Source organism: Bombina bombina, chromosome 5 (assembly GCF_027579735.1).
Source record: "Bombina bombina isolate aBomBom1 chromosome 5, aBomBom1.pri, whole genome shotgun sequence".
NCBI classification, from domain to species: domain Eukaryota; kingdom Metazoa; phylum Chordata; class Amphibia; order Anura; family Bombinatoridae; genus Bombina; species Bombina bombina.
The window spans coordinates 931105738-931128292 of NC_069503.1; the positions used below are offsets into that span (position 1 = coordinate 931105738).

A 22555-nucleotide genomic window follows, 5' to 3' on the forward strand; every position below is an offset into this window, starting at 1 on the left:
GGGTAGATGTTTCAGATTGAAAACATGACATTTTCATACGGATCTTCATTTTGGAAATTAAAGTTCTAAACTTTATGAACACTATGGATATTTCAGAACACAACAAGCCACCTGACTTCTCTATTCTCTTAATGTGTTGCTCCAGACTAATGTGGCAGTTGAAGCATGGATTATACTAATAAAAAAAATATGCAAAATAAAAGAAATATATCAAGTAAACCTTTATTGCATCCATATGTGAATATCACATAGTACAACATATGTAACAGTTTCAAGTGCTCTTCATTGGTGGATCATTTACTTCCTACAAAGGCAATACAGGAAGCTTCATATGAAAAGTAAGCCTTATATGGCTGTTACTGCAGTGGTGTCTTCACAGGAAATCATACAAGTACCTAATAATATCGAAGTTCACAGTTCTGTACATAAAAGAAAAATAAGAGTCCGTTATCTCTGATAGTGAGATCTTGCATCTTTATTTAATACATTTAATACATAAAATAAATTTGGAAAAAAAAAAACTCTTTCTAGACTGATCAATGCTATTCAATACAAAATGTCAAACAATAAAACAGGGTTTGGCAAATCCTATGAGCCATAGCTCTTAAAAGTCTAGTTCTGGCTTCAAATATTTTGGATCATCATCATACATACAGAAAAATCATTCATAATTTCCTAAAATGATACAGCTGTATCCTCAGTTATTGGGGAGCCTTTTAGCCATCAAAGGGGCTTTCTGCAACTCAAATTCAGTAATTATTATAGAGTAATTTAGAATTTATTAACATACAGAAGTCCAGAGGCCTGATAAATCTGCCAACTTGTATATCTATTTCTTGATGGGGGATGTGGCCTATTGCCAGATGTAAATGTCAGACACCATCGGTCTATTCAAATAATACGATAATAAATCGATTTTCATCCACGAAACACATCTAATTGTATTATTTTGTAAACAGAAAACACTTACCGTGCCACAGCTCTGATAAAATCCAATGAAACAGTGCACTTATACTTTGGTCCATCAAGCTGGTCATCATGGCCCACTTGAGTCAATAGCTGGAGTGTCACTAGAGATGAAATCTACAGTGAAAAAAAAGCAATTAAAGTTTTTATTTAAAAGGTAGGTTATAGGAAATTACATGGATTTGCAAAAAAAATAATTAGAATTTACATTTTGCAGCAAAACCAATAAGAATTGTTATGTAGTGAGACCCCCTAAAAATGCCAGATGGACTGCTGTTTAATAAAATACACCAACGTTTGCAACAATATCGGATGACATTAACATGGAAGTAAAGAAAAAAATTGTACCTGTCCAAGTGAAGTGCTAGCCCAAAAAACTTGCTCCTCTTAGCAATCTACTTTTTCTCCCAATTAATGGAAGAGATCATCCTGAGGGTGACCTCTCTCTAAGAAGTTGTGAAAAAACAATTTATGTAACTTACCTGATAAATTAATTTCTTTCATATTGGCAAGAGTCCATGAGCTAGTGACGTATGGGATATACAGTCCTACCAAGAGGGGCAAAGTTTCCCAAACCTCAAAATGCCTATAAATACACCCCTCACCACACCCACAATTCAGTTTAACGAATAGCCAAGTAGTGGGGTGATAGAAAAAGGAGTAAAAAGCATAAAAAAAGGAACTGGAAATATAATTGTGCTTTATACAAAAAAACATAACCACCATAAAAAAGGTGGGTCTAATGGACTCTTGCCAATATGAAAGAAATGAAATTATCAGGTAAGTGCTTACATAAATTATGTTTTCTTTCATGTAATTGGCAAGAGTCCATGAGCTAGTGACGTATGGGCTATTAATACCCAAGATGTGGAACTCCACAGAAGATTCACTAGAGAGGGAGGGATAAAAATAAAAACCGCCATTTTCCGCTGAAAAAATGAAATCTGCATCCAAAAAAAATACGTTTTTCTCATAATTGAAAAGAAAAACTTAAACCATAAGCAGAGGAATAAAACTGAAACTGCTGCCTGAAGAACCTTTCTACTAAAAACTGCTTCCGAAAAGGCAAATACATCCAAACGGTAGAATTTAGTAAATGTATGCAAAGAAGACCAAGTTGCTGCTTTGCAAATCTGATCAACCGAAGCTTCATTCTTAAAAGCCCACGAAGTGGAAACTCATCTAGTAGAATGAGCTGTGATTCTCTGAGGCGGGGCCTGACCCGACTGCAAATAAGCCTGATGAATCAAAAGCTTTAACCAGGATGCCCAGAAAATGGCAGAAGCTTTCTGACCTTTCCTAGGACGAGAAAAGACAACAAATAGACTAGAAGTCCTCCTGAAATCTTTAGTAGCTTCAACATAATATTTCAAAGCTCTTACAACATCCAGAGAATGTAAGGATCTCTCTAAAGATTTTTTAGGATTAGGACACAAAGAGGGAACAACAATTTCCCTATTAATGTTGTTAGAATTCACAACTTTAGGTAAAAATTTAAATTAAGGTCCGCAAAACTGCCTTATCCTGATGGAAAATCAAAAAAGGAGACTCACAAGAAAGAGCAGATAATTCAGAAAATCTTCTAGCTGAAGAGATAGCCAAAAGAAACAACACTTTCCAAGAAAGTAGTTTAATATCCAAAGAATGCATTAGGCTCAAAAGAAGGAGCCTGTAAAGCCTTCAAAACTAAATTAAGACTCCAAAGAGGAGAGATTAATTTAATGACAGGCTTGCCACGGACCAAAGTCTGCACAAAACAGTGAATATCAGGAAGCTTAGCAATCTTTCTGTGAAATAAAACAGAAAGAGCAGAAATTTGTCCCTTCAAGGAACTTGCAGACAAACCTTTATCCAAACCATCCTGAAGGAACTGTAAAATTCTAGGAATTCTAAAAGAATGCCAGGAGAATTTATGAGAAGAACACCATAAAATATAAGACTTCCAAACTCGATAATAAATCTTCCTAGAAACAGATTTATGAGCCTGTAACATAGTATTAATCACAGAGTTAGAGAAACCTCCATGACTAAGCACTAAGAGTTCAATTTCCATACCTTCAAATTTAACGATTTGAGATCCTGATGGAAAAACGGTCCTTGAGACAGAAGGCCAAGGTTGGCAACTGGACATCCAGACAAGATCTGCATACCAGAACCTGTGATGCCATGCTGGTGCTACCAGAAACACAAACGATTGTTCCATGATGATCTTGGAGATTACTCTTGGAAGAAAAACTAGAGTCGGGATGATAAGCAGGTTGGTAAAACCAAGGAACTGCTAACACATCCATCTCCGCTTGAGGATCCCTGGACAAGTACCTGGGAAGTTTCTTGTTTAGATGGGAAGCCATCAGATCTATTTCTGGAGGACCCCACATCTATACAATCTGAAAAAACACATCTGGATGGAGAGATCACTCCCCCGAATGTAAAGTCGGATGGCTGAGATAATCCGCTTCCCAATTGTCAACACCTGGGATATGTACCACAGAAATTAGACAAGAGCTGGATTCCGTCCAAGAAAGTATCCGAGTCCCACCCTGATGATTGACATATGCCACAGTTGTGATATTGTCTGTCTGAAAACAAATGAATGGTTCTCTCTTCAACAGAGGCCAAACATGAAGAGCCCTGAAAATAGCACAGAGTTCTAAAATATTTATTATTAACCTCGCCTCTTGAGGTTTCCAAACCCCTTGTGCTGTCAGAGATCCCCAGACAGCTTCCCAACCTGAAAGACTTGCATCTGTTGTGATTACAGTCCAGGTTGGACAAACAAAAGAGGCCCCTTGAACTATACAATGGTGGTCTAACCTCCAAGTCAGAGAGAGTAGAACATTGGGATTTAAGGATATTAACTGTGATATCTTTGTATAATCCCTGCACCACTGTTTCAGCATCCAAAGCTGGAGAGGTCTCATATGAAAACCAAAGGGGATTGCGTCCGATGCTGCAGTCATGAGACCTAAAACTTCCATGCACATAGCCACTGAAGGGAATGATTGAGACTGAAGGTTCCGACAAACTGAAACCAATTTTATTCGTCTCTTTTCTTTTAGAGACAGAGTCATGGACACAATCTATCTGGAAAACTAAAAAGGTGACCCTTGTCTGAGGAATCAAGGAATTTTTTGGTAAATTGATCCTCCAACCATGTCTGAAGAAACAACACTAGTTGAATCGTGTGAGATTCGGCAGAATGTAAAGACTGAGCTAGTGCTAAGATATCGTCCAAATAAGGAAACACTGCAATACCCTGTTCTCTGATTACAGAGAGTAGGGGCACCGAGAACCTTTGAAAAAATTCTTGGAGCTGTCGCTAGACCAAATGGAAGAGCAACAATTTGGTAATGCTTGTCTAGAAAATAGAATCTCAGAAAACCAAGTGATCTGGATGAATCGGAATATGAAGATATGCATCCTGTAAGTCTATTGTGGACATATAATGACCTTGCTGAACAAAAGGCAGAATAGTCCTTATAGTCACCATTTTGAAAGTTGTCACTCTTACAAAATGATTCAAAATTTTCAGATCCAGAACATTTGATAGAATTTAATATATAGTCTACATCTATAATGATCTATCATATAAAATCACTAACCCTAAATTATATTCAATATACGATCCATGGATATCTTGATCTTGTAGGCTCAGGATTAGTCCTATGTGATCAAATTACCAAGCAGTGTTCAGAGGGGGAAAGATCCTTAAATAGGGAATAGTGAACACATAACCGGAATTTAAAGGGATAGTAACATCCATATGAATAGTGTATATAATTACTGACAGTATACCCCCTCAAGACCTCCCCAAAGAAGTCAGGGTGTAGGTCTATCCGGGTGACGACAGTGGAACAAGGAGACAAGTCTGGGAGCAGATAAATTGGTGAACGGCTCCCAGGAGTCCTCTTCAGGACCATAGCCTTTCCAGCGGACAAAGTATTGCAGGGTCTGATGGTGATACCTGGAATCGAGGATGTCCGCAATCTCAAAACTAAGGTCGTCGTCCAGAGGTATTGGACCCGGAGTAGTTAGAGTTGTGGGTCTGATGGAGTGGTATGGTTTAAGCAGAGAAACATAGAAGTTAGAATGTATACGGTATGTGGATGGAAGTTCCAAGGAGACAGCATTTAAATTGATGACTTATTTGATCTTGAACGGTCCAATGAACAAACTTGCAAGTTTCCTACTTGGAATTTGTAATCTAAAATGCTTAGAAGAAAGCCAAACGAGGTCACCGACTTTATAGTCAGGAGGCTTTGATCTCTTGCGATCGTAGTACAATTTTGGTAAGACTGTGCTGTGTTTAATGTTTCTTGGATTATAGGAAAGGCTTGAGTGACTGTGTTAATAGTGTCGTTTACTAGAGGTGAGTTTGATTCGTCTCTTTTTAGAAGGTGATAGGAGGGATGGAACCCATAATTGATATAGAATGGTGTTAACTTGGTTGAGGCATTAACGGTGTTATTGTAGGAGAATTCTGCTGTAGGTAGTAGGGTTGACCAGTCGTTTTGTTGGTAGGTGCAGTAACAACGGAGATACTTTCCAGGGTTTGGTTAGTCCTCTCCGTTTGTCCATTGGATTGAGGATGATATGCTGAGGTTAGATGTCTATCGATACGAAGAGTCTTGCAGAGTTGAGTCCAAAACCTGGAGGTAAACTGTGAACCTCTGTCGGTAGTGATGGAATCTGGAAGACCATGGATTCGTACAATGTGCTTCAAGAATAATTGAGCAGTTTCCAAAGCGTTGGGTATACCATGGCAGGGCACAAAATGTGCCGTCTTTGAGAATAGATTGACTATAACAAATATAGTGTTGTAACTGAGAGAAGGAGATAATTCGACTATAAAGTCCATGGCAATGAAATCGACAAGGTCGGTCAGCGACGAGAAAAGAGAGTAAGTAACCATAAGGGAGTTTATGTGAAGGTTTACAAGTGGCGCAAATAGCGCAGGACTGTATGTATTCTTTGACAGATTGTGCCAATTTTGGCCACCAAAAATCTCTTTGTAAGAGCTGTATCATCTTGCGAACTCCTGGATGACCAGATAGCGGTGAATTGTGGGCGCCGCGGAGTATCTGATCCCTGAGAGTAGTTGGGACGTAGAGTCTATGACCCAAGTAAACTAGACCATTTGGGTGTCTGGTAAGATTTAAGCTTAAGTTTGTTGTAGAATCCTCCGATTTATGTTTTCTGAACAGAGTAGTACTATCCGTGGTGAGATCAATGACTATGTGAAGGTATAATAGTATCAGATACGGAACTAGATTCATTTTTGGGACCACATCTAGGCAGGACATCTGCCTTGGCATTTTTAGAAGCTGGGCGGTAGGTGATCAAAAAATCAAACCTAGTGAAGAAAAGACTCCACCTCACATGTGGTGCGGAAAGGGATTTGTTGGTTCTAAGGAACTGTAAGTTTCGATGGTCTGTATAAATTATTATTGGATGCCTAGCACCTTCGAGGAGGTGCCTCCAGAATTCCAAAGCTGCCTTTATGGCCAGGAGTTCCTTTTCACCGACCGGATAGTTTAATTCGGCTGAATTCATTGTCATGGAGAAAAATGCTATAGCATGTAGGGGTTGTTCATCTGAAAATTTTTGAGAAAGAACAGCACCAAGTGCATAGTTAGATGCATCAACCTCAAGGAAATACTGTTTTGTGGGGTCAGGAAATTGTAAGATAGGAGCGGTTATGAAACGTTCCTTAAGAAAATTAAAAGACTGGTTGGCTTCTGGGGTCCAGTGGAACTTCAGAGATTTCCTAGTCAAAGAAGTTAGGGGTTTGACTATGCTGGAGAAATTCTGAATAAACTTCCTATAAAAGTTTGAGAAGCCTAAAAATCTCTGTATGTCTTTCTTAGAAGTGGGTGTAGGCCAGTTCGTTATGGCATCAACCTTATTGGTCTCCATCTGAATTCCAGAAGGTGATAGGTTGTAACCAAGAAAGGAGATGGAATCCGTATGGAAAATGCATTTCTCGGCCTTAGCATATGAATGATTCTGTCAGACATGTAAGGATGGTTCTTACATGTGTTATGTGGTTCTCAATAGTGTCTGAGTATATGAGGATGTCATCCAAATAGATAACCATACATGTGTCTAGGAAGTCTCTAAAAAGGTCATTAATGAAATATTGGAAGGTTGCCGGGGCATTGCATAACCCGAATGGCATCACGGTGTATTCATACAGGCCGTAACGAGTGCGAAACGCCGTGAGACACTCATCCCCCTTCCTAATTCTTATAAGATTGTACGCTCCCCTTAGATCAAGCTTTGTATAAATCTTGGCACCCTGAAGGTGTTCTATTAGCTCAGGGATAAGGGGATATCTGTTTTTTTATAGTGCATTTGTTTAACTGCCTGTAATCAATGATCGGTCTGAGGCTGTTATCCTTATTCCTCACAAAGAATATTCCCGCACCGGCAGGTGACGTGGATGGGCGGATGAAACATTTTTTTAGGTTTTCATCCAAGTATTCCTTGAGGTGAATAAGCTCAGGCTCTGACAAGGGGTAGATGTGACCAAAAGGTATCTTTAAACCTGGTATCAAATCAATGGGACAATCAAATGGTCTATGAGGTGGTAAGACTTGTGCCTGTGTTTTGTCAAAAACGTTGGAGAAGTCAGAGTATATTGTCGGTATATGTTATGGCACCTGGTGTGTGTCTAGGTGTAGCACAGTCTGAGTTGTATTGCAGTTTGTAGAATAGGGCGAGTTGAAAAAGATAGAACTATTCAGCCAATGGATAGTGGATTGATGTTTCTTTAACCATTCTAACCCCATAATAATTGGAAATAAAGGTGAGTCTATGATTTCCAACATGGAGGTCTCAGTGTGTCCTGAAGGAAAAGATATGGTTAATGGTGTTGTGTGGTGTGTGATTGGACCAGAATTGATCAAAGAACCATCCACAACTTGTACAGCAAGTGGAATGTGTTTCTTTATTATAGGTATCTTATGAGTGAAAACAAAAGTGGAATTGATTAAATTGTTTGTAGCTCCTGAGTCAATCACGACCTGGGTGGAAACTCGGCCACGTAAGGAAAGAGTGAGAAAGTAAAATGTGAGGACGTATGGATTGAGGGTAGAGATTTATGAATATAGTTCGTGTTCTTACCCTTCTTAGTTTTATTGAGACTGGGACACTCCTTTACGCCATGATCCTTGGCAGCGCAATAAAGGCATAGGTTATTCAGCTTGCGCCGTAGCTTCTCTTCTGGTTTCAGTGGCCCTCTTAAAAAAGCAATGTCCATTGGTTCTTCATGGGATTTTGCGAGAGAAGGGGCAGCAGTTGCAAAATACCTCTTGTAGGTATGATCAGCCACCCCTCTTTCATTCTTCCTCTCCCTAAGACGGCGGTCTATGGAGATCGCTAGGGTCATCAGATCCTCAAGATTTTCAGGAATTTCGTTCGAGCAAGCTCATCCTTCAGGGAGTCAGAGTCCAATACGAAATTGGTATCTAAGTGCTAGTGCATTCCAGAGGGTATCTGGGGCCCATCTTTTGAATTCAGAGATGTAATCCTCCACTGCTCTACGTCCTTGCTTTAGATTTCTTAAAGCAGTCTCTGCAGTGTTTTGCTTATCGTGATCTTCATACAATAATGACATGGCGGTGAAGAATGAATCTAACGAGTTTAAGATGGGGTCATTATTTTCATAATAGGCATTGGCCTAATTTTTTGCTTCACCTCTAAAATATGAGATTACTGTTAGAACCTTAGATTTCTCTGTTGGGTATGTGCGGGGTTTGAGAGAAAAATAAAGGGTACAGGAATTCTTAAAGTCTCTGAATTGTGACCTCTCCCCAGCGAACTTCTCTGGGGGGCAGACTTGGGGTTCAGGGGTTGTTAGGTCGACAATAGGAGCCTTGGTGACTGCTTGTTCTCGTATATATTTTCTTAGCTCCTGGTTTTCTGTTTGTAAATCCCCAAGTCCCTGAAGCATCAAATCCATGTTTTGGGATAAAGCCCCAACACGGTTAGTGAGTTCAGTAATATCCATCCTATGAAGGAAGGGTTTTAATATATATAAGGGTAGTTTGTTTTTTAGGCTTGGTAATATGTAAGGATACTGGGGATAAGTACCCTGTTTTTATATATATATATATATATATATATATATATATATATATATATATATATATATATATATATATATATATATATATATATATATATATATATATATATATATAAACAGAAGAAAAATAAGCTAGTGAAAAAATTCCACTAGATCACTCCTAGGCGCTACTATCAAGATAATAATAGGCCAAAAAAATATATCCGGCACCTCTATACAATAATCTAGCTAAAAGTATCCTGCAGCCAATTCCTAGAATGCAGATGAGACCTATCACCCCTCTAGAGAGAAATAAAAACAGAAGAAGAAGGATGGCGCAGAAAGAAAGCTAGTGAACACAGTAGTAATTAAACTATGTATATATAAGGGAATAAACCTAAACCCATAAAATCAGAATAAAATACCTAAACACTGTAATAAGTGAAAAGGCTATAGATGTAAAAAAAAAATATAAATAAAAAGGACTAATACAAGTAATGTAAAAAAAAAAAAAAATGTTGTATGTAAATTACCCTTAGGTCTCCCTAAGAGTAATGGGTAATCCAGACGTGGACCCCGTGCACACATGCACCTTAGAGAGATACAACTGCACCTCACTGACGAGGCCCATAGAAGGCCGAAACGATCGTCTGGGGTTGTTGCTTCCCTTGTTCAGAGAAGAATTGCCTGGTATTTCGGCGCTGGACTGTCATTGGGCAGGATCAGACTGATATGCTACAGGATATTTTTTCTCTGTGAAGGGGCATAGTGTGCTAAAAGAACGAGCACCCTGAGTTGCAATATAAATGAACAGGCATGGAAGTTATTCTAGCTTTTGTTCTATCTCAGGGGTGCAGTTCTCCTTTCTGTTAACCGCATATGTAAATTACCCTTAGGTCTCCCTAAGAGTAATGGGTAATCCAGACGTGGACCCCGTGCACACATGCCCTTAGAGAGATACAACTGCACCTCACTGACGAGGCCCATAGAAGGCCGAAACGATCGTCTGGGGTTGTTGCTTCCCTTGTTCAGAGAAGAATTGCCTGGTATTTCGGCGCTGGACTGTCATTGGGCAGGATCAGACTGATATGCTACAGGATATTTTTTCTCTGTGAAGGGGCATAGTGTGCTAAAAGAACGAGCACCCTGAGTTGCAATATAAATGAACAGGCATGGAAGTTATTCTAGCTTTTGTTCTATCTCAGGGGTGCAGTTCTCCTTTCTGTTAACCGCATATGTAAATTACCCTTAGGTCTCCCTAAGAGTAATGGGTAATCCAGACGTGGACCCCGTGCACACATGCACCTTAGAGAGATACAACTGCACCTCACTGACGAGGCCCATAGAAGGCCGAAACGATCGTCTGGGGTTGTTGCTTCCCTTGTTCAGAGAAGAATTGCCTGGTATTTCGGCGCTGGACTGTCATTGGGCAGGATCAGACTGATATGCTACAGGATATTTTTTCTCTGTGAAGGGGCATAGTGTGCTAAAAGAACGAGCACCCTGAGTTGCAATATAAATGAACAGGCATGGAAGTTATTCTAGCTTTTGTTCTATCTCAGGGGTGCAGTTCTCCTTTCTGTTAACCGCATATGTAAATTACCCTTAGGTCTCCCTAAGAGTAATGGGTAATCCAGACGTGGACCCCGTGCACACATGCCCTTAGAGAGATACAACTGCACCTCACTGACGAGGCCCATAGAAGGCCGAAACGATCGTCTGGGGTTGTTGCTTCCCTTGTTCAGAGAAGAATTGCCTGGTATTTCGGCGCTGGACTGTCATTGGGCAGGATCAGACTGATATGCTACAGGATATTTTTTCTCTGTGAAGGGGCATAGTGTGCTAAAAGAACGAGCACCCTGAGTTGCAATATAAATGAACAGGCATGGAAGTTATTCTAGCTTTTGTTCTATCTCAGGGGTGCAGTTCTCCTTTCTGTTAACCGCATATGTAAATTACCCTTAGGTCTCCCTAAGAGTAATGGGTAATCCAGACGTGGACCCCGTGCACACATGCCCTTAGAGAGATACAACTGCACCTCACTGACGAGGCCCATAGAAGGCCGAAACGATCGTCTGGGGTTGTTGCTTCCCTTGTTCAGAGAAGAATTGCCTGGTATTTCGGCGCTGGACTGTCATTGGGCAGGATCAGACTGATATGCTACAGGATATTTTTTCTCTGTGAAGGGGCATAGTGTGCTAAAAGAACGAGCACCCTGAGTTGCAATATAAATGAACAGGCATGGAAGTTATTCTAGCTTTTGTTCTATCTCAGGGGTGCAGTTCTCCTTTCTGTTAACCGCATATGTAAATTACCCTTAGGTCTCCCTAAGAGTAATGGGTAATCCAGACGTGGACCCCGTGCACACATGCCCTTAGAGAGATACAACTGCACCTCACTGACGAGGCCCATAGAAGGCCGAAACGATCGTCTGGGGTTGTTGCTTCCCTTGTTCAGAGAAGAATTGCCTGGTATTTCGGCGCTGGACTGTCATTGGGCAGGATCAGACTGATATGCTACAGGATATTTTTTCTCTGTGAAGGGGCATAGTGTGCTAAAAGAACGAGCACCCTGAGTTGCAATATAAATGAACAGGCATGGAAGTTATTCTAGCTTTTGTTCTATCTCAGGGGTGCAGTTCTCCTTTCTGTTAACCGCATATGTAAATTACCCTTAGGTCTCCCTAAGAGTAATGGGTAATCCAGACGTGGACCCCGTGCACACATGCTCTTAGAGAGATACAACTGCACCTCACTGACGAGGCCCATAGAAGGCCGAAACGATCGTCTGGGGTTGTTGCTTCCCTTGTTCAGAGAAGAATTGCCTGGTATTTCGGCGCTGGACTGTCATTGGGCAGGATCAGACTGATATGCTACAGGATATTTTTTCTCTGTGAAGGGGCATAGTGTGCTAAAAGAACGAGCACCCTGAGTTGCAATATAAATGAACAGGCATGGAAGTTATTCTAGCTTTTGTTCTATCTCAGGGGTGCAGTTCTCCTTTCTGTTAACCGCATATATATATATATATATATATATATATATATATATATATATATATATATATATATATATATATATATATATGTATGTATATGTGTATGTAGGTGAATATATGGAATAGGCCTGAGCCCAATACACAGTCTCAAATTAGATGATCCAGTGCAAACAAAATGGATAGATAAATCTTCATCAGGTAATCCCCTTATGGATGTACACTTACTTCCAAAGACCTCAATCCTATGAGGTAAGAATGTAGCAATTTCATAGGTAGACTAGGCTCCTCCGGTAGAATGGATAGGATGACTGTGGGTCTCTCAATGTGCAATCTTCAGAGTCTTAGGATTTTCTGATAGTATATACCTTCTCAGACTCCTCGTGCTCTCTTTAATGTGTAGTAACTTCCAGCTCCGGTAACATTATATAAAGCAAGTAAATGTGGGTCAGGTCAAAAGATCAGCGCATCTGGCCAAATGGGAAGAGCCCAGGTACCTTGTCAAGGTTTCTTCCAATAAACCTGGGTCCCTAAACAGCCACACAATGCAGGCTCACAATCAAACACAGTTGTTTGATTGTGAGCCTGCATTGTGTGGCTGTTTAGGGACCCAGGTGGATTCAGACCAAACTGAATCTACTAGAATTATACTAGTAAGGAGTTGTAGTGAACACCCAAGCATTATACCAAGCAGAGACAAATGATTAGTTGAAAAGAAAAAGATAGCAATACATACCTACACATTGCCTGCAATTTTTCTCAGTGACTCTAGGCAACACTGCAGCCCTCCACCTTCAAGTCAGTGCTCAATCTTCATTGCTTTAACACCTACAAGCTTTTTATACTGTATTCAGATTTATTCTAAAAGTCCAGGGTTAGCATTCCATCTTAAGCTGTCTTCTAGAGTGATATCTAGAATGATATCGGACTTATGTATATATGACACTTAATTATTTTCACAAAATGTGAGGTTAAAGTCCTTAAACGAAAAGGAAGTAGCTACACCCCTATGGGAATCAGTAGAAGTAGTGTAATCCTTGAATTAAAAGGCATTAGGCCAGTATTACTAAAAGAGAAATTAATCTGAATGGCACAGATGTGTGAACATACTTCCACCTAATAGAAGATATGCTGGAGGAGAGAAAGAAGACACAACCAAATAGGATCAATTAAAAAAACAAAAACAAAAAACACATCAGTTTACATGGTGACAACTTTAGATGATTAAATTTGTGTAATTAAATCACGATTATGCAGAAAAGAAATAACAGGAGGCATCTACTCTTATCACTCATTCAAATTAGAGAAGACTTCAAAGTTATTATGCTGTTCCTAGACCCAACATAGCAAGAGCAAAACCCAATCTCCTACTAGAGACCAAAACAAAGCACTTATTCTAGTGAGCTGAAGAATGCTTGAAGTAAAAAACATAATTTATGCTTACCTGATAAATTTATTTCGCTTGTGGTGTATCCAGTCCACGGATCATCCATTACTTGTGGGATATTCTCCTTCCCAACAGGAAGTTGCAAGAGGATCACCCACAGCAGAGCTGCTATATAGCTCCTCCCCTAACTGCCATACCCAGTCATTCGACCGAAACTAGCCGAGAAAGGAGAAACCATAGGGTGCAGTGGTGACTGTAGTTTAAAATTTAGACCTGCCTTAAAAGGACAGGGCGGGCCGTGGACTGGATACACCACAAGAGAAATAAATTTATCAGGTAAGCATAAATTATGTTTTCTCTTGTTAGGTGTATCCAGTCCACGGATCATCCATTACTTGTGGGATACCAATACCAAAGCTAAAGTACACGGATGAAGGGAGGGACAAGGCAGGAACTTAAACGGTAGGGACCACTGCCTGTAGAACCTTTCTCCCAAAAATAGCCTCCGAAGAAGCAAAAGTATCAAATTTTAAAATTTTGAAAAGGTATGAAGCGAAGACCAAGTCGCCGCATTGCAAATCTGTTCAACAGAAGCCTCATTTTTAAAGGCCCAGGTGGAAGCCACAGCTCTAGTAAAATGAGTTGTAATCCTTTCAGGGGGCTGCTGTCCAGCAGTCTCATAGGCTAAGCATATTACGCTCCGAAGCCAAAAAGAAAGAGAGGTTGCTGAAGCCTTTTGACCTCTCCTCTGTCCAGAGTTAACAACAAACAGGGAAGTTGTTTGACGAAAATCTTTAGTCGCTTGTAAGTAAAACTTTAAAGCACGGACTACGTCCAAATTATGTAAAAGACGTTCCTTCTTTGAAGAAGGATTAGGACACAATGATGGAACAACAATCTCTTGATTGATATTCTTGTTGGAAACTACCTTAGGTAAAAACCCAGGTTTTGTACGCAGAACTACTTTATCTGTATGGAAAATCAGATAAGGAGAATCACATTGTAAAGCTGATAACTCAGAGACTCTACGAGCCGAGGAAATAGCCATCAAAAACAGAACTTTCCAAGATAAAAGTTTGATATCAATGGAATGAAGGGGTTCAAACGGAACTCCTTGAAGAACCTTAAGAACCAAGTTTAAGCTCCATGGAGGAGCAACCTGTTTAAACACAGGCTTAATTCTAACCAAAGCCTGACAAAATGCCTGGACGTCTGGAACCTCTGCCAGACGCTTGTGCAAAAGGATAGACAGAGCAGAAATCTGTCCCTTTAAAGAACTAGCTGATAATCCTTTATCCAAACCCCCTTGGAGAAAGGACAATATCCTAGGAATCCTAACCTTACTCCATGAGTAATTCTTGGATTCACACTAATGAAGATATTTGCGCCATATCTTATGGTAGATTTTCCTGGTTACAGGCTTTCGTGCCTGTATTAAGGTATCAATGACTGACTCGGAGAAACCACGCCTTGATAAAATCAAGCGTTCAATCTCCAGGCAGTCAGTCTCAGAGAAATTAGATTTGGATGATTGAAAGGACCTTGTAGTAGGTCTTGTCTCAGAGGCAGAGGCCAAGGTGGAAAGGATGACATGTCCACCAGGTCTGCATACCAGGTCCTGCGTGGCCACGCAGGCGCGATCAAGATCACCGAAGCTCTCTCCTGTTTGATTTTGGCAATCAGTCGAGGGAGCAGAGGAAACGGTGGAAACACATAAGCCAGGTTGAAGAACCACGGTGCTGCTAGAGCATCTATCAGCGTTGCTTCTGGGTCCCTGGACCTGGATCCGTAACAAGGAAGCTTGGCGTTCTGGCGAGACACCATGAGATCCAATTCTGGTGTGCCCCAACGATGAACCAATTGAGCAAACACCTCCGGATGGAGTTCCCAGTCCCCCCGGATGAAAAGTCTGACGACTTAGAAAATCCGCCTCCCAGTTCTCTACACCTGGGATATGGATCGCTGATAGATGGCAAGAGTGAGTCTCTGCCCAGCGAATTATCTTGGAGACTTCTAACATCGCTAGGGAGCTCCTGGTCCCCCCTTGATGGTTGATGTAAGCCACAGTCGTGATGTTGTCCGACTGAAATCTGATGAACCTCAGGGTTGCTAACTGAGGCCAAGCTAGAAGAGCAATGAATATTGCTCTTAACTCCAGAATATTTATTGGGAGGAGTTTCTCCTCCTGAGTCCACGATCCCTGAGCCTTCAGGGAATTCCAGACTGCACCCCAACCTAGAAGGCTGGCATCTGTTGTTACAATTTTCCAATCTGGCCTGCGAAAGGTCATACCTTTGGACAGATGGACCCGAGATAGCCACCAGAGAAGAGAATCTCTGGTCTCTTGATCCAGATTTAGCAGAGGGGACAAATTTGTGTAATCCCCATTCCACTGACTGAGCATGCATAATTGCAGCGGTCTGAGATGTAGGCGCGCAAATGGCACTATGTCCATCGCCGCTACCATTAAGCCGATCACTTCCATGCACTGAGCCACCGAAGGGGGCGGAATGTAGTGAAGAACACGGCAGGAATTTAGAAGCTTTGATAACCTGGACTCCGTCAGGTAAATTTTAATTTCTACAGAATCTATCAGAGTTCCTAGGAAGGAAACCCTTGTGAGGGGTGATAGAGAACTCTTTCCCTCTTTCACTTTCCACCCATTCGACCTCAGAAATGCCAACACTATGTCCGTATGAGATTTGGCAATTTGGAAGTTTGACGCCTGTATCAGGATGTCGTCTAGATAAGGGGCCACTGCTATGCCCCATGGTCTTAGGACCGCCAGAAGAGACCCCAGAACCTTTGTAAAAATTCTTGGGGCTGTAGCTAACCCGAAGGGAAGAGCCACAAACTGGTAATGCCTGTCTAGAAAGGCAAACCTTAGGAACCGATGATGATCTTTGTGAATCGGTATGTGAAGGTAAGCATCCTTCAAATCCACTGTGGTCATGTACTGACCCTCCTGGATCATAGGTAGGATTGTCCGAATAGTTTCCATTTTGAACGATGGAACTTTGAGGAATTTGTTTAAGATCTTTAGATCCAAATTTGGTCTGAAGTTTCCCTCTTTTTTGGGAACCACAAACAGATTTCAATAAAATCCCTGTCCTTGTTCCATCTGTGGAACTGGATGGATCACTCCCATTATTAGGAGGTCTTTACAGATAATCTCGAAAGGTGAAATCTCCCTTGTGGGGGGGAAGCTTTGAAGTCCAGAAGATATCCCTGAGATATGATCTCCAACGCCCAGGGATCCTGAACATCTCTTGCCCACGCCTGGGCGAAGAGAGAAAGTCTGCCCCCTACTAGATCCGTTGCCGGATAGGGGGCCGTTCCTTCATGCTGTCTTAGAGGCAGCAGCAGGCTTTCTGGCCTGCTTGCCTTTGCTCCAGGCCTGGTTAGATTTCCAGGCCGGCTTGGATTGCGCAAAAGTTCCCTCTTGTTTTGTAGCAGAGGAAGTTGATGCTGCACCTGCCTTGAAGTTTAGAAAGGCACGGAAATTAGACTGTTTGGCCCTTGATTTGGCCCTGTCCTGAGGAAGGGTATGACCCTTACCTCCAGTAATGTCAGCAATAATTTCCTTCAAACCAGGCCCGAATAGGGTCTGCCCCTTGAAGGGAATGTTAAGTAATTTAGACTTTGAAGTCACGTCAGCTGACCATGATTTAAGCCATAGCGCCCTACGCGCCTGGATGGCGAATCCAGAATTCTTAGCCGTTAGTTTAGTCAAATGAACAATGGCATCAGAAAAAAAAGAATTAGCTAGTTTAAGTGTTCTAAGCTTGTCAAGTATTTCAGTCAATGGAGTAGCTGTCTGAAAGGCTTCTTCCAGAGACTCAAACCAGAATGCCGCAGCAGCAGTGACAGGAGCAATGCATGCAAGGGGCTGCAGGATAAAACCTTGTTGAATAAACATTTTCTTAAGGTAATCTAATTTTTTATCCATTGGATCTGAAAAAGCACAACTGTCCTCGACAGGGATAGTGGTACGCTTTGCTAAAGTAGAAACTGCTCCCTCCACCTTAGGGACCGTCTGCCATAAGTCCCGTGTGGTGGCGTCTATTGGAAACATTTTTCTAAAAATAGGAGGGGGGGGGAAAACGGCACACCGGGTCTGTCCCACTCCTTAGTAATAATTTCTGTAAACCTTTTAGGTATTGGAAAAACGTCAGTACACACCGGCACCGCGTAGTATTTATCCAGTCTACACAATTTCTCTGGCACTGCAATTGTGTCACAGTCATTCAGAGCAGCTAAAACCTCTCCAAGCAACACCCGGAGGTTCTCAAGCTTAAATTTAAAAGTAGACATATCTGAATCAGGTTTCCCCGAGTCAGAGACGTCACCCACAGACTGAAGCTCTTCCTCAGCTTCTGCATATTGTGACGCAGTATCAGACATGGGCCTTAAAACATCTGCGCGCTCTGTATTACGTCTAACCCCAGAGCTATCGCGCTTTCCTCTGAATTCAGGCAGTCTGGCTAATACCGCTGACAGGGTATTATCCATGATTGCCGCCATGTCCTGCAAAGTAATCGCTATGGGCGTCTGATGTACTTGGCGCCATTTTAGCGTGAGTCCCTTGAGCGGGAGTCAAAGGGTCCGACACGTGGGGAGAGTTAGTCGGCATAACTTCCCCCTCGTCAGAATCCTCTGGTGATAATTCTTTTAAAGATAACAGCTGATCTTTATTGTTTAAAGTGAAATCAATACATTTAGTACACATTCTCCTATGGGGTTCCACCATGGCTTTTAAACATAATGAACAAGGAGTTTCCTCTATGTCAGACATGTTTATACAGACTAGCAATGAGACTAGCAAGCTTGGAAAACACTTTAAATCAAGTTAACAAGCAATATAATTTTTTTTTACTGTGCCTTTAAGAGAAAACAAATTTTGCCAAAATTTGAAATAACAGTGAAAAAAGGCAGTTAAACTAACGAAATTTTTACAGTGTATGTAACAAGTTAGCAGAGCATTGCACCCACTTGCAAATGGATGATTAACCCCTTAATACAAAAAACTGATTAACAAAACGAAAAATATGTTTTTTAAACAGTCATAACAACTGCCACAACTCCTACTTTTGAAGCCTTTTGAGCCCTTCAGAGATGTCCTATAGCATGCAGGGGACTGCTGAGGGAAGCTGAATGTCACAGTTTGTAATTTTAACTGCACCAACTGTAACTTTTATACTATAACAGTGGAAAGCCTCAGGAAACTGTTTCTAGGCAAAAATAAAGCCAGCCATGTGGAAAAAACTAGGCCCCAATAAGTTTTATCACCAAAGCATATATAAAAACGATTAAACATGCCAGCAAACGTTTTATATTGCACATTAATCAGAGTATATACCTCTGATAGCAAGCCTGATACTAGTCGCTATTAAATCACTGTATTTAGGCTTTAACTTACATTAATCCAGTATCAGCAGCATTTTCTAGCAAATTCCATCCCTAGAAAAACTTAACTGCACATACCTTATTGCAGGATACCCTGCACGCCATTCTCCCTCTGAAGTTACCTCACTCCTCAGACATATGTGAGAACGGCAGTGGATCTTAGTTACTTCTGCTAAGATCATAGAAAAACGCAGGCAGATTCTTCTTCTAAATGCTGCCTGAGATAAAATAGTACACTCCGGTCCCATTTAAAAACAAACTTTTGATTGAAGAAAAAACTAACTATATTTTACCACTTTCCTCTAACTACCTCCAGCTATGTTGAGAGCTTGCAAGAGAATGACTGGGTATGGCAGTAAGGGGAGGAGCTATATAGCAGCTCTGCTGTGGGTGTCCTCTTGCAACTTCCTGTTGGGAAGGAGAATATCCAACAAATAATGGATGATCCGTGGACTGGATACACCTAACAAGAGAAACATAATTTATGCTTACCAAATAAATTTCTTCCCTTCCTGGTAGGGAGAGTCCACAACTTAAATATCCCTCCCACTTCCCGTATCCCCCAGTCATTCTGGCAAGGGAACAAAGGAAAAGTAGGAGAAGAATCAGGGTATAAATGTGCCAGAAAATTTAATATAAAAAAGGGGAGCCGCCCAACAAAAAATAAATTGGGGGGGGGGGGGGGGAGACAGATACTATTTATAGGAGTTTTTTTTTTATAGAAAATCTCGATATTTCCTATCCTGAAGCAGCTATTACTGTTAATAGCTATACTCTAAGAGTGGAAGTTTATGCCTATGTTTGTTGAGTCAGCTACGTGACAAACTTCTTCTCTAGACCTGAAGCCATCTTCACAAACTTCTGCACCTACGCAGTAAGTTCAGAAACAGAAGAAGTTCCTGTAAAGGATCTGGAGCGTAGGTCTGGAGCTGCCGCATCATTACCACCCCCCCCCCCCGGACTCCGGGGTTACTATATCCTAAAATAGGATAGCCAGAACTCTTATATAAACTGTCTTCTTTCTCCTACGAGAGAACCATCACTAACACGCCGGTACCACCTCAAGGGACTACCCTGCTATAGTAACTACTCCCAACCCGCCGAGTACAAATGGAGGCCCTAGCAAGATGGGAGACACAAATAAACAACCTAATACAGGAACACTGCCGTGAACTAGAGAGGGATCTGTGTGCTATCCTCATTGAATGACGACTCCAGAGTGTGAAGCCTCGGGCACCCGCTGAACATGCTCTGGGGTGACAGATGAGAGCCCGGATACCAGCTTGGCCGGGAGGGCTTATGGGGGGAGGCCCTCTCGACGACAACTCAGACCCCACCAAGCTTGGGTCCAGAGACGAGACCTACGTCACGGTGCCTTCTAATCTTTGGCCGGATCACAGGTCGGATAGGGAAGACTGAGTGGCAGCCAAAACAAGTGAGGAGATCTGCAGGGAGCAATGCTTTGTGTCCACTCCCCTACTTGAGCCGACCGCTGCGCCGGATAACACCACAAAGGCAGTTACGACTGCACATGAGAAACAGTGTGGAGCCTATACGCGAAGAACGGATCCGGTCTACCTTTGTTTGACAAGAGACGCTGAGGCCACACCGGTTAGGCGATTTCTATTTGGCCACTATAATCTGGTTCGTAATGGTAAAGGGACAACTGCGGCAACATATTAAAGGGCAACTCTGTTACCTGGTACAGATGCAATGTGGAGATCTGGCTTTGGGACTATTTAATATGGCAGCCTTTGAAAAGGACTTAAAGAACGTCTCACTTTACTTGCAACATCTACCCTTCATACCCACGGTGGTAAGACATTCTAAATTACAATGACTGTTCAGTATTTGGAAGGTGGGGATAGGATAGATCACTTGGAAGGACCTGTGCTTCCCTAATATTTATTAGTCTGCATAGAACAAATGTGGCTGAATTATATAAGTTTTACCCCATTACTATAGCCAGCTCATCTTTAGATATAATATAGAATGTTCTGGAGTTCATGTTTAACTTGTTCAACATGCTATCATTTATTTTATCCGTAATTACTGTGTATGCTTTCACTCCCTTCTGGAGTACTATTGAAGATAGAAGATGTAAATTCTGTTAATGTGTATGAATAGCAGTGGAATAAGTGTTACTAAATGGAGATGTTATGTCTGTTACATACAGGGAGTTAAAAATTTTTTACGGGAGGGGTCGTGGACTCCGGAAGGAAAGGAATTTATCTGGTATGCATAAATTATGTTTTCCTTCCATAAGGCAGGGAGAGTCCACAACTTCATTCCTTACTGTCGAGATATCTATACCCAAGCTGCAGAGGACACTGAAAGAATAGCGGGAGGAAACAGAAAAAAGAGGCGGACCCTATTCTAAAAGGCACCACAGCCTGCAAAACTTTTCTCCCGAAAGTTGCTTCAGCCGAAGCAAACTTGTAAAATTTAGAAAAACTGTGTAAGGAGGTCCAGGTAGCCGCCTTACAAATCTGATCCATTGAGGCTTTGTTCTTATAAGCCCAGGAGGAAGCCACTGCTCTAGTGGAACGAGCCGTAATCCTCTCAGGAGGAGGTCGTCCCGCTGTCTCATAAGCTAAGCGGATGACACTCCTCAACCAGAAAGATAAGTAAGTCGTAGTAGCCTTCTGCCCCTTACCTTTTCCCGTATAGACGACAAAGTGGAAGATTGTCTGAATTCCTTAGAGCTTCAAGGCACACACCACATGCAGATTATGAAGCAAGCGTTCCTTCGCTGAAGAAGGATTAAGACACAAGGAAGGAGCAACAATTTCTTGATTAATGTTACGGTCCCGACACCACCTTAGGGAGGAACCCTAATTTTGTACGTAAAACCGCCTTATCAGCATGGAAAACAAGATAAGGGGAGTCACATTGTAAAGCAGAAATCTCAGAAACACACGCACAGAGGCAATAGCCAGTAAAAAAAGAACCTTCCAAGATTATTCAATGTCAACTGTATACATAGGCTCAAACGGAGCTTGCTGCAAAACAGTAAGAACAAGATTTAGGCTCCAAGACGGAGCCCCAGATCTGATCCTAGTCAGTGCCTTAAAGGACTGCACATCCGGAAGCTCTGCCAATCTCTTGTGTAGTAACACCGACAGGGACGATTATCTATCCCTTCAGGGAACTAACAGATAGAACTTTCTCCAGTCCATCCTGGAGAAAAGATACAATTCTGGCAACCTTAACCTTATGCCAGGAAAAACATAATTTATGTAAGAACTTACCTGATAAATTCATTTCTTTCATATTAGCAAGAGTCCATGAGCTAGTGACGTATGGGATATACATTCCTACCAGGAGGGGCAAAGTTTCCCAAACCTCAAAATGCCTATAAATACACCCCTCACCACACCCACAATTCAGTTTAACGAATAGCCAAGAAGTGGGGTGATAAAAAAGTGCGAAAGCATATAAAATAAGGAATTGGAATAATTGTGCTTTATACAAAATCATAACCACCACAAAAAAAGGGCGGGCCTCATGGACTCTTGCTAATATGAAAGAAATGAATTTATCAGGTAAGTTCTTACATAAATTATGTTTTCTTTCATGTAATTAGCAAGAGTCCATGAGCTAGTGACGTATGGGATAATGACTACCCAAGATGTGGATCTTTCCACACAAGAGTCACTAGAGAGGGAGGGATAAAATAAAGACAGCCAATTCCTGCTGAAAATAATCCACACCCAAAAAGAAGGGAATGCAAA

At 41.5% G+C, this 22555-nt stretch overlaps 1 protein-coding gene across 1 annotated transcript in view; it reads right to left on the reverse strand.

Annotated features, from left to right (window-relative positions):
• Window positions 1–206: 206 nt before the first annotated feature.
• Window positions 207–22555, reverse strand: part of ORC5 (origin recognition complex subunit 5) — a gene marked incomplete in the record, with an annotated part of 192588 nt that continues 170239 nt past the window's right edge. Inside the window, 2 exon segments of the mRNA XM_053715113.1 lie at window positions 207–419; window positions 971–1083. Of these exon segments, the coding sequence (XP_053571088.1) occupies window positions 374–419; window positions 971–1083 (159 nt within the window).